The sequence below is a fragment of the Hemitrygon akajei genome, chromosome 11 (assembly GCF_048418815.1).
Source record: "Hemitrygon akajei chromosome 11, sHemAka1.3, whole genome shotgun sequence".
In the NCBI taxonomy this organism is placed as follows: Eukaryota; Metazoa; Chordata; class Chondrichthyes; order Myliobatiformes; family Dasyatidae; genus Hemitrygon; species Hemitrygon akajei.
Genome location: NC_133134.1, coordinates 44093410 through 44107142, shown reverse-complemented (window position 1 = coordinate 44107142; position 13733 = coordinate 44093410). Strand labels below are relative to the sequence as shown.

At 36.4% G+C, this 13733-nt stretch overlaps 1 protein-coding gene across 2 annotated transcripts in view; it reads right to left on the bottom strand.

The window, feature by feature from the left end:
- Positions 1-696: 696 nt before the first annotated feature.
- The window catches only part of znf598 (zinc finger protein 598), a 34523-nt gene continuing 21486 nt past the window's right edge, over positions 697-13733 (bottom strand). Inside the window, exons 7-12 of one of the 2 annotated variants that reach the window (XM_073060736.1) lie at positions 13386-13564; positions 11894-11963; positions 10781-11514; positions 7988-8138; positions 5752-5896; positions 697-3705 (exon numbers count right to left, since the gene is read on the bottom strand). In XM_073060736.1, coding sequence (XP_072916837.1) covers positions 3358-3705; positions 5752-5896; positions 7988-8138; positions 10781-11514; positions 11894-11963; positions 13386-13564 — 1627 coding nt within the window. In that variant the 3' untranslated portion in view covers positions 697-3357. The remainder of the gene's footprint in view (positions 3706-5751; positions 5897-7987; positions 8139-10780; positions 11515-11893; positions 11964-13385; positions 13565-13733) is intronic. The other variant, XR_012100778.1, reaches the window with a different exon arrangement.

The following is a 13733-nucleotide window of genomic DNA, read 5'->3' as shown; positions in this document are numbered from 1 at the left end:
AAAAGACAAATGGAAAACAAATGCTTTGACAATCACTTCCATTTTCAGAAGCAGATGTTAGAGGGAGATGGAAAGATAATTAGGAGACATTCCATTTGTCAGAACTTTTTGTTCATGCCACTTGGAATTAAGGAATGGAGACTAAAGATTGCCACCCATGGACATGAATAATCAAGATTCTTCTCCAGATGGCTATCAGAACATGTTCTTTCCTGAAAATTTCTGGGTGCAGGCTATGCCACCATGACTCATTTCTGTGGTCCTGATATATCTTCAAAATCAAGGGTTCATCATATTACACACCCGCGCTATATTTTCATGCTCCTATATCTGTGCTACTCTTCTCCCTCAGATGTTAAAATGGTCTGCTGCTGGGCTTCTCTTTTTACATCCTGCTCTCCAACTGTGCCACAATCATTCCTGGACACCAGTTACTGCAGTAATTCTGAAACTGCTTTCAAATAGCTATTTATGGCAAGTACTGACAGGCCACTTCATTTCCCCAGTTCCTACACATTGTGAATGAAGCATGCCCTCCCATGAAAAGACCACACATCCAATGTTATTTTTAATTCACTATGAGCAACCCTTTAGAACTCTGCAAGTAACATCTCTACAAGTATGTGGTATACCCTTTGAAATTAAAAGTAGAACGCATGTCCATTCTTTGTAAAATGCAACACCAAGCAAATGGCATTAATATTGCATAAACAATCTTTATTGGCACCCTTCAGAAATTCCAGGATATATCATTTATATCTTTTGAGCCAAACAGCCTTCAATCAACAAACATTAATTAAATGCAGGAATTGCATGGATATATTTTCCATTCTGTTTCATGTCCAGATGTCTCACATTATAATAACCGAAGCATAGTTTAGTTTCAAGTTTAATGTTCAAGAATACATTTCCACACTATTGATCAGTTACAGCACATTGTACATAAGATGGTGGATGAATTCAAATATTGATAGTTTTACAAACATTAGAACTCACTTATGCCAAAATGTCTGTCAATGTATTAAACTATTAGCTGCCTAGAAGCAAACATTTACCAGAAACCTCAGCTTCAAGTTGGTACAAACGCAAAAGTTCAAAAAGGAGAAAAGCAGCTAACTGCATCAATTTACTGCATTTCTATCTCCTCTTGCCACCTTCACATCTAAATTCCCAACTGTGTTTTTAAAATGTTTATAACTTTCTTCTGTCAGTTTTAGTGTATCAAGATAAGATTTAAACTGAGCCTCTTCTTGTTCAGGAGACTGACAATTTCTTATCAAAAGCCACATATCGCCAATATTGCTCTTCAATAGTACTCATTGCAGACACACACTGATAATGACAAGATCAGCAGAATCCATTATGGTGGCTAGTTCAGTGGACTTAGTGGTAGAGTGTCAGTGCTATGGGGCATCATCCTGGTAATTCACTCCATATGCAATAGCTAAAGTCACTGCAGGTTTCTACTCAAATACCTACAAAAACTGCCAAATGTACTTATGGACTACTAATAAGAGTATTTTAATCTGTTCCCATTAAGATTATTGTAAATACTTCACTTGCATTGATCACTTTGTTTTAATTTCTTTTAATTTACAGGTTAATCAAATTTATTAAAATAAAACTTACTTACTGCAGTTTATTATTTAGTTTTTGTTACTAAAACTGGATACATCTTCCAAGGGAAATTACAAAACAATTCAACATAACTGGAGTACATTGCATCACTGATGATATCAATGGTAAGACAAGGTGGCAGATTGTGGCCCACTGTACCAGTAAGAAACAAAAAAGGACCTATACCCCAAAACATCAACCCATCCAAACCCATCCTTGATCCTTGGAGATTAAACAATAATCTTAATTGCTAATAAATATTCATCTATAATGAAAATAGGTGTGAGCAAGCTCTTACAAAATTCAAAAATCAATTTTCCGTGTTACAAGGCCAGGAATTTCTGTGGGAGATCAACTGAAAATGCAGCAATACATGAAAGTAAAACTCAGAGGAGTTACTTTTAAAGAGTGTAGTAAATGATATCAAGCATATAATAGTGGCACATAGTTAAATTACTTGCTGTCAACTTTAATCTGATAAGATAACAGAATTAATTTTAAATGGAAGCACAGGTCAAAATTTTCAGGACAGTGGTATAATGAGATAGTAATAAAATTGGCACTAAAGTGACTCCTGACAATAAGGTGTATACTACCTCGAGCTTTAATTTAGATTGCAGATGCATGCTATTTTAAAGCTTTAACTCAAAAAAGGCACTACAATATAGCTAATTGTGATACATAATGAATACAAGTACTGATCAAAGTACTTCCATAGCAATACAGGCATGAACCACTACCAACCAAAATATATTACAAGCAAAAAGAAAAGCCAATCCACCACCATGGATACCATGAATACACTAATCACCATAGTACAGGATGCTATTGCCTCTGTCAGTTATTCAAGAATAAGCTGTCTCCAGCTATTAAAGGCTCAGCTTTTCAGCTGTTGATCATTACTTCCATTGTTCAGCTCACAGGACTCCACATTTTACTGAACAGTGATGAAAGTTAATGACCTGTGAGCCTGTTTCTATTGCAGTATGCAGTTTATGGAAATGCAATCAAAATTTAATTCAATGCACTGACAGCATGGAGTGCTGCTTAAATAGAGAATGTAAAGTCTTAACTGTAGGATTGGCTTATGAGCTACAAATTGATGCAAAGAAAAAACAGATGCAGCAATGCAATATCCTGCATTTGATCCTAGTTTCAAAACCATTATATTATATCCTGAAATTTCAATTGTCAAATGGGAACCTTAGTGGAACAAATTTAGTGCATTAATATCTACAAATGATACAAAAAGATGCTGCACTGAGCTGCATGCAAACCCAATTCCAAAACATTGTTTTACATTAATAGACCAAATTCAAATGTTTTAGTACACTTTTGACGTGTCAAGTGCACATCAGTGAATGTTTATGCAAAGTATTCAGATTACCTGCTTTTAAACCAGCCAATTACCTTTGCACCAAAGTGACACTTTGTTATATTTCTTACTTCACTACTGCATTTTGCAATTGTAGAAAGTAGTTTCCAACAACATTGAAGTGTATAATGATGCACCATTGTGTACTTTCTATGATAGTACAGCAACAGGTTTTGGTATTTTATCAAGGCTTCTAGAATGCAGATACTATTTCCTTCCTTTCACCCAGATACCATACTATCACATTCCCCAGGTTATCCCTTAAAGCAATATATGCCCATAATTGTATCCAAGTACCATCTACGTGCATCATTACAGGTCCAACAGGGTTTTCCTCCTGGGTCTTCAATACAAGAACTGATTTTTTAACTGATGATTTTGCTCACTGATTGTAAGGTGGGAAACTCATCATCCTCAAAATGCGAAGTTTTGTGGGTAACAAAGTCTTTCTGGGTCAGCACCTGATGGCATGTTGGACACACCTGGCAGTCGAGCTCAACAGTAATGGACGCTTGCCATCCATTTTTCTTGTTCTTTTTTGATTTGTTTGATACTGGTTTTTCCTGTATTTTCAAGTCCTTATGAGCAGATAGAAGCTCCTGCTGTTTGGCTGTATCCGGCAGCAAAACCAGCAGTTCATTAAATATTTTCAGGAAATTTTCTCCTAGAATTTCTCGGCAGCTCTTATAGTACTCTGTGGCAGAAATCAGACCCTTTGAAGCAATAATAGGATAGTGTATAAATGAAAGTTAACCAATTATCGGCATAATCTACAAGATAAAACCCAGTAAATGTAGCAATGTAGGCAGCAAACATTTAAAATATTTTTGCTGGAGGCACTGCAAGATACCATCATAATTCAAGACAGCAACTTCAATTAGTGCTTAAAACAAGCAATGTTACACTAGTACAAATAAATAGGTTCTGAGAAGGCATCCCTCCAAAGATTCTATAAATTGTGCGATGGCAGCTTTATGACAGGAAGATGGTAACTCCACCCTTTGTTTAATATAAACAAACAGAATTACATACCACTTAGCCCAAATGACTGTAAAGAAAATGGAGTTCACTACAAGATAATTTGATAACACTCAAAACACAACAGAAATAGATAAAATGAACATTGCAGTTTTGCAAAGGAGATCTAAGCCTAGTGGATTTTTTTTAAAGGAAACTAGCAGAAAAAGGAAGAACAAATAATCTCACACACAAGAGATTAAAACATAGTTTGGTAATAATATGCTGCATAGATTAAAGATTAGTTGAAACAAAACTTCAGGAATATTTCTGGCAGGCAGTAATAGCAAGGGTCCACAGGCATCAGTGCTTGGTCTTCAACTATTAACAATATGTATTTAATCAAAGTTTGCCAACAACAAAACTTGGCTGGAAGGTGGGGGTGAGGGTGTGAAGGAGAAAGATTTGTTTGGTGGGGTTAGGATGAATTGAGAAGATAAGGGCAATGCAAAAAGGGGCTTCAGAATGAATTAGGCATATAGAGTAAGCAGATAAAAGCATGGCAGATGCATTATAATCCAGATAAATAAACTTATCTGCTTTCTTAAAGATAGCATATTATTAAAATGTTAGCAGATTGGCAAACAGTGATGTAATAAGGCTTGTGTAGCAGTCACAAAGCAAACCTGCAGATGAAGCAAGCAAGAAAGGCAGCAAATGGTATGTTGGCCTTCAATCCAATAAGTTAGTTTGTTTAGTTAGTTATAAAAAATATATAAACACAGGAGCTTGGCAAAGCCCAGTTGTGGAATACTGTATGCAGCTTTGAGTATATATTGTAAAATTCAGGTTCACTTGGACTTTGGAGCCACTGGACTGTCATGTTTTTAATTAGCAAAGACTTTTTGTTCACTTTTTATTTTATTGAAAATTACACAATAACATTCCAGTGAGAATTTCAGGAGTGTTGGGTAGGATGGGTAGAAAGAATTAGAGCCCCACTGAGTGAATGAGGAGCTCAGGAACCAAACGCCAAACCATCAGGGGTTTGCATGGTCAGAAAGCAGATTATCCAAGTTTTTCTGTACTTGCTATATGGAAGAAATGTCTTCACTCATGAAGATGAAATTTTCTACCTGAGGACCAAGTCACTGAACATAAGCAATAAGATTTCTAGATATAGAAAGCATTAAGCAATATGGGGATAATGCAAGAATATGATATTGAGATAGATGATTAGAGTGAGTGATAAAACTGGCTTTAACTTACTCTTATCTGCCCTATTTTACTGTCCTGTCTTCATTTAGGATAAAATCAGAATAATTCACAGCATTAAATTTAAAGATTCATCAGGTCTAGATATCCATCTTAATGCTTTTTTAAGAATCAGTTATATCCAAAAAACAGAATTTTGAATTTGCCTTGTGAACACAAAGCTGATTGCTGGTGTGATGCCATTTATAAAAATCTGCCCAATTTTTACCCTCCATTTAAGTCCCATTACATGCTATCCAATCTTGCAGTCTTTTGTGCTTCCCACACCCACGCTTCCTACTCTACCACAGTAAAATAAACAATTTGGCAAATTAATAAATTAAATAAAAATCTTCTTTGGCCTGAAGAATTAACTGTTTCCCTTTTCACATACGCTATCTGACCTGCTGAGCAATTTCAGCATCTTATTTTTATTGTAGTTCAGTTACTGACGGAAAAAATTATGTGCTGTGTCTTTTTCCAAAGAACGATATGAAGCCAAGGGATTTTCTGCCATTTCTACATTTTCTTCTGTTTCTGCAGCTTACCTGTCTGAACTGCCCAGATTGAGTCCTAAACTTGTTGAATTTTGTTTCATCATTGTGCAAAAATGTATTTATGGACTGGATTAACTCAACGTTCCTCTGCTGAAAGTTCTCCGGAATGAGGTAATTATTTGATGAAGGTGAAGACCTACATTAAAAAAAAGTGGTTACTTTAAAAATCTGTTAAAAAGAAATCAGAGATCATTGCTTCTCTTATCAACCCTCTTCATTTCTTACTATTATCCCACCAGCACATTATATGCACTCCCGCCACCATAGGAACATCTCTGGACATTTATCACATCACTGATAAGCAAACAGTTACCTAGAATGTCCCAAAACTTTTAACTGGAGATTGTGTTGTCTGTTGTTCCTTTATGCTTAATGTAAATACCACTGAATATGAACAAGTCAAACCAGCCTACATGTCATAGAAATAGTCAATAAAGAATGGTAAAATTGCCTACATTTAATTTTACTCTGCTAAAAATAAAAACACTCTAGAAATAGGCCATATTTCACAAATTTAGAAAAATTAAAAATTCTTGACAAGCTGCACTAAAATAATGCAAAAAGAAATATTTTTCATATACTTCAATGTATCCAAGCTGCACGTTTTCTTGCATGGGCACAAAGCATTTATGAAATGCCCTAGCAATTTTAATTAAATATTTCCAGTTTGTATTTCAGTGAGCAGGGGGATTGACTTTTATACACCAAAGCTTCAGAATCTCCCATGTTTACCATTAAGTGGATATGTTTTATTAAAATGCTTACTAAGGGTTAATGAATTATAGAAATTTAGGAAGTTTATCGGATAGAACTTTTAAGTCAGAATTTCTGATGACAGGTCAATTTTTTTCTGCCTAGCTATTTCTCAAGGGCCTAGATCTGTGTTATTTTCCTGAAATTTGCCAGGTGTCCAGAAGCCACCATCAGCAGACATTTTATTTTAAATTAAGTAGGGGGCGTGTTTGTGTCCTTGAGCAAGGCACTTAACAACACATTGCTCTGCGACGTCACTGGTGCCAAGATGCTTGGGTCCTAGTGCCCTTCCCTTGGACAACATCGGTGGCGTGGAGAGGGGAAGGCCTGCAGCTTGGGCAACTGCCGGTCTCCCATACAACCCTGCCCAGGCCTGCGCCCTGGAAACTCCAGGCGCAGATCCGTGGTCTCTCGAGACCGACGGATGCCACCACCAGTGGATAGCAACATGTCCAACAGATCACATCCCTCAAATGTGATTCCCTATTGCCTGGTAGTCTAGGGCTAAATAACAAAAATCTTAAGTTCATTAGCATAGCAGAACTGAAATGGAAGAAAAAAGCTTTCATTTGACAAAAGGAACAAAGGTTGAGCACATACACACACACACACACACAGTACATCAACTGTATGTCAAATGTCACAGCTAAACTTTTGCTTTCATTATGGCCCTGGACTCAGGATATAAAACTTGCTTCTCTATACCAAATGGTTGGAGAGCAGAGCACTGGTATGTGTCCCAATTACAACTGGGCCAATCTACGTCTTCTTCAAGCAATGCATTCTGCTTCCACTCAGTTACTCAAGTAACAAAGATTAAGAATGAAATCAGCAGTTAGCAAATACATAGTGCAACAACCACCATTCCATGGACTACAAAATGTGAAGTGATGGTCAAAGTGCAAATATTCACAAACTGCTGCTCTTTGTAAGACATGTTCATTTCTTACTTAAGCTTAAATAGTAGTAGAAAATTCCATTGCCCAAGCATTCTGCAAGTAATTGGTCACCTCAATTTGCCATTGCTAACTCACATTCTCTTCAACAGAATCAGAAGCAAATCACTTATTGATGTCAAAGCAGTATTTTCAAAACATCACTGAGACAGAACATCGCAAAGCGAGTACTTTCCACACAAATGCAGGCGTGTCAGCAAAATCTTCCCACAGTGGTAGTAGCCTAGCTTTTATTGCAGAACAGCTCAGCACATGCAACAGGACTTTACTATTCAGGATTTTTCCAAAAAAAAATTACCAATCCTTTACTTTGTAACAAATGATTAATGTTCATACACTGCAAATACATTATTTGCAGTAGGGATTAGTTGTAAATTAAATTTAAACAAGTTAAAGCACCTCCAGAAATGAAAAGATTTGTGCTATTTTGGCAGGGAGATCCACCAGTACTGAACCCCTGATTTTTGTTTTGCAGTGGATAACAAAATAACTGCCTCAGTGGAAAGTATTTTACATACTGTTTTGGTGCTGGAATCATAGGCTCGCTGATGTTTGAATTCAGAGGGACACCAGTAAAGCCAGGAGGGGGTTTACTAACAGGGGCAGACAATCCTGGTGGAGGAGGAAGATTGGATGGTGGGCTCTTCACTGGTAATAACTTGTTAAAACCTGGATAAAAAATAAATTCAGAATTAAATGTCTGAAATTAGCTAAAGCTTTAATTTTGAAATCCTAATGTAAAAAGAAAATATTGTTGTTAGATATTTGTCATTACAGTAGTTTGGTACCAAAGCAAAGCATCATTGCACACTACACTGACCCACTAACATATTTACCTAGAGTTCAACTCCAGCTGTCTTTTCAGAAACTCACCCTATCCACATATACTGACTGCCAAATATCAATACAAGCACTTACCCCTCCTCCAGTATACAATCCTTAGAACATTGCTTCATAAAGAGATGGCTCTAATTCTGACTAGGAGCATTTAGTTTTTACAAATAAAATTGTAGTGATCATGTTTTTAAATGGCTGCAGTTCAGGAATATCCACTTCAAACCTGAAACACATTTAAAACAATGTGGCACATTGTTCAAATGATGGCAGATTTGAGGCTTGGAGAACTTCCATGATAACATATCTATCTGCACATTAACTATCAACAACAGGAAGGAGGACAGTAAATAACTTTTCCAATCATTTACAGTTAAATGATTTTTAAAGTTCTTTAGCATCACTGTGCAGGGTCTGGAGATTTTAAGCTCTATATTGATAACTGCTGATTTTCATTACCTGTTGAATATATGACCTCATTTTAACTAGATTACCCTTTCTCAATCTTATTTAATTAATGAATTACTCTGAAGCAGCAGCAGAAAAAGTCCCTACAGCTATAAAATTAATGGTTTCCTAGCACTTCTGACTGGAAACACCAGTATTCAACATTCTTAAACAGCTACAAGAACCACTGACTTGACTATGTGCTATGAATCCAGAAAGCCCAGAATTTGGTCACAGATATGCAGCATTAGCTCCAAGTTCGCTTCAATGCTGGATAATGTGGAAATGAAATTTGTAGGGATTCTACAGCATCTGCTGCGAGAGATGGGGGTGGGTGTGAAAATTAATAGGGTCCAATTGGGATTCCTAACTTATGGATTAGGAGGCAAGGGGAAAATATTAATTTAGCTACATTTAAAAAAATTATAAATGTTTAATTGTCCTTCGAATTATTTCTATTTTAATAACTTAAAATATGCATGAATGTCAGAGACATTAAAGCTATTAAAATAAATTACAAGTTTCACATTCCGCTTTGCTGAAACTATCAAAGGCATTCCAATGGCAAGACCTTCACATTCAGCCACCCAAAGCCTGGTCACTTTTCTAAAACATGCTCCTGAATCCTGGGATGTGGAGGGCCAATGAGGTAGTCCCTTGCACATCCAGCCCCGATAACAGGCATGAGTGGACAGAAGGCAACAATTCCAAGCTGCATACCCGATCCAGCAATTTTCAAATGTTTCATTTGGTGCCAAGCAGGGGTGGAGATATAAAATGGCCCATATTTAAATATTCCCAGTTTGGCTTGCTTAGTTACTTCAAAGAACACTTCTAGTACTTTCTTAATACTTCCACAGATTGGCAGTCTCTGCTATTAAAATCTTCCATGGAGCTTAAATACAACAATCCAACTCAAGGCAAACTATTCAACTCAGCCAAACTGCTATCCAGTTAACCCATCATGCCATTGTATGATACATAAACTTTTTAAAAAGCAGTGTCTATAGTAGCAGAAAACCCCATGTTCAAAGGCTGGATTGTGATCTTCAATCACTCATCCACAAAAAGCAATTATCAAAGTTCACTGAAACTCATCACAAAAAGCCATTTAAAAAGGGAGCAAATCAATCAACTGACTTAAAGAAAAAAAAGGTGACTTTCATCTGAATGAATAATATATTTTATGAATGTAAAGTCACTTTCTTGTATGAACTATATACAACTATGCAGTAATATGGTTGATTCAGCCATGGTTGTCTTACTGGAATAACCCAAAAAAACTTGATACAGAATAATCCCAATCAATGATTTATTTTCTGTACCAACAATACTCACAAGAATGCATTTCGGAATTTGTAAAACTATGACAATAATGATAAAAAAAACTTAAGGACAATTGTTTAAGGTGTTCATATAAAGAACAGTTCTTATCCAAACAAGTCATCCCAAGCCAAAGCTTTGCAATGTCAGATTCGAAATAATTTGCTAGATTTATCTGCATAGAAACCCTACAGCAAGATACTTTATAGTTATGAATGAAGTAGAATAATGTTCTAGTTCCTAGACCATAGATCCTAAAGCCATGTATCTAATAAATCTCCAGAAATGCTTCCCAATCTTGGCAGTGACTGATGATACTGATAAATGAAAGAGCAAGTTCAAAAATGCTAGACTTTTTACCACCTCTGATTTGCTTAAATTAAATAAGTGACTTTCCATACCCAGAATCAAAGATGTTTTCAATTCCAATGCAAAATTTGCTTGCAACACACAAGAAGCTGGTCGAACTGGTGGGACAGGTAACATCTATGGAAGTAAATGACAACTTGACATTTTGGGTGAGGCCTTTCACCTACACTACTCCCCGAAATGTCGACTGATCATTTACCACCATGGCCAACTGAGCTCTTCCAGCTTTTTGTGTGTTGCTCCTGATTTCAGAATTTGCAGTCTTGCACTTACATAAACATACTTAGTGGACAAAATATTTTAACCTACTATAGCATGGTCACTTCTAAAATAGTTACCTGGAGGTGGATTCTTCGGTAAAACTGGGTTTCCCAGCACTGGAAAATCTTCTTCAGGTAAAGAACTTAAACTATCTTCAGACTTCTTAAACCCTGGTGGCTCCTTTATTGTGCATGTGCTTGCATTTACAGTACATAGTTTGTCAGTGTGACCATTCAATACATGGGTGACTGGTAAGGTCTTCTGTTTAGTTTCTGGAACATTCTCCTTTTGAACATTAGCTACATTTGGTTCAGTAATTGGAGCTGGTGATGAATTTTGTTTTTCTCCCCCAATCTTTTTCTTTTTACCAACTTTAGAGACAGTCTGTGTTGAATGAGTTAATAGAGAAGAAATATCTAACATTGTGGGTGCACTTCTGAACTCCTGGGCTGTCAAGCCAGTACCATCTTCCTCATCCTCCCCATCAGATTTTAAAGCAGTTTTATTTTTTGTTTTGGTACTGAGAGTCGTTGAAGATTTCTTAACAGCTTGATTAGAATTGTTGCTGCTGGAATGCACTGTTTTCAAAACACTTTTACTAGAAGCATTAGTCCACGCAGTTGCTGATACTGTGGGTTTTTGCTGTTTAATTTTTGACACAAGAGCAGGAAAGTCCTCTTCCTGAAAAGTAGCATTTTTCTTAGCTGCAGATGTGTAAGTTGGAGTAAGACCTGTGCTACTAGTGCGTGTTGAAACAGACAAACTAGGAAACTCTTCTTCATTTAGGCGGACAGGAATCACATGATTAGAACTGCCAAAAGATAAAATGCCAATTAATCCTACTAGTTTAAAAAATCTTGTATTTATGAGGAATAAAAAGGACTGATTTGTACAACACAGCCAGTTCTCTTAAACATTGTGATTATGCCCCAACACCCTTTCTCTAATCTATTAAATAAAAATGTATTCACCACCCCCCCCCACCCAGGATTATGCCATATTCCAATGCTGCCCAACAAAACACTTCATATTTCTTTCCTTCACCCTACCTTTTCATTTTAAATGTGAAACAAATGGTACCATTAAAACAAGCATTTGAATATTACTGAAGAACATATGGAATTACATAGAAATAATTTTAATTACACAACATGACTAGAAGAGAATTTTGAGCAGGTTGACTTATATACCTTGGATTGGGTGGAGCAGTCACTTGGAAATTCTCTTGCTTTGACAGACCTTTAGCAGACTCTTTAATACCTTTAAACAAGGGCAAATTAAAAATTATTCATGGCTTCACAACTGTACCACAATCTTTGTTTTGAATAATATACTTATGAATGACTTGGGCTTAATTAAGTGTGTTACCTTAAAATTTAGGCAGTTTCACAGGTCATTTATTATCTATTCCAAGGATATTTAGATTACTTAAATTGCTGAATTTCTTTACTGCAAGTTTAGAACGAACCTTATAATATTCTGCAAAGCAGGCATGGTATACATCAGAAAGGCAGCACCCTTTCTTCCACAATACTACCAGTTACATTACCTTTGTTGTGGTTCTAATCAGTTATGTTGGAGCACATGGGAGCAAACAGTTCAATATTGACCCAATACATTCACAGTAAGATATAGACTGTTAAACTACTCAAAACTTGCACCTAAGTATATGGCAATCAAAGAAAAACCCTTCAATTTATATTAATGTCATGGAAGATGAGAATATTAGGCCACTTAGCCACAATAACACCAGTTAATCTAATTCAATATACTGCCTGGGACGCACCTTGCTTAAGACTAGGTTAGGGCGCTTGGTAGCATAGTGATTAGCATAATACTATACAACATCAGCAATTAGAGTTCATTCCTGCCATTGCCTACAAGGAGCTTGTATGTTCTCCTTGTGACTGCATGGGTTTCTTCCAGGTGCTCCAGTTGCCTTTCACATTCTAAAGGTGTATAGATGAGTAAATTGTGGGCATGCTATGTTGGCAATGGAAGCATAGCAACACTTGAGCCACTAGCAAATCCTCGGTGTTGGTTGCTAATGCAAAAGACACATTTCACTGTATGTTTTGATGTACATGTTACAAATAAAGCTGATTTCCAACTTTGAATTAGTACCTTATACTCCCACACACCCTGATGTTCTGCAACAAAAGTAGAAAATGTTGTGAACACTCAGGCGAGGTATCAACTGTGGCATGGGAGATTGTGACATTTCAGGATGATGACTGTTTATCTTGATGACACCATAAGTTACGAAGAAAAGTTATAAACTTGAAAATGTTAACTGTTTCTATAGCTTTTTTGGTCACTTGACCTGTTGAGTATTTGTAGCCCTGTTTTTTTTTAAAGAAAGATTGTATTGTTTATTCCTTTTCATAGTTGAAATACATCTTTTAAACATTACTTTGATTAATTCATTATTTGTGCATGTCTGCTTTTATCCTTCATTGGTTTTAGAACCATAACTATTCATTTACCCCTTCATCTTACCCAATACCATACTGATTAGTTTGAAATCCCTGTGAGTATCTATTTGTTCATTCTGACTAAGATCTCAGTTCCTGCTATATTCATCTAGAAGATATTCAGATAGCACAAGGCCTGTCAATTACACCACCTACTGAAAACCAGAAGTATACGTAATTGACAAGTAAACAGGGAGCTGAAACAAACCTGTAGTCTCACTAGTTGACTTAACTACACTCTTAGCATTACATGCGTCATCCTTTTCACCATGATTATTTTTGCCATTATCAGTTGCTTCCTTTGAAGCAGCTTGCTTCTTTTCCTCTTGCCTTCGTGCTGCTATAGATGCTCGAACAGCTGCAGCAACCTCACGATCTTCTTCCTCCCTGGAAAACCAAGGGTTAATTAGTTACAAATCAAGTCAATGGAGAACTAAACAGAAACTGGCATTATAACATCCAGTTCCTTTATTAGATGTTTTATTCAAATCAACTGCCTCCCATTTTATTTATCACTCTTGCCATTCTTCAATTTTTCCAATGCTGATATACTGTT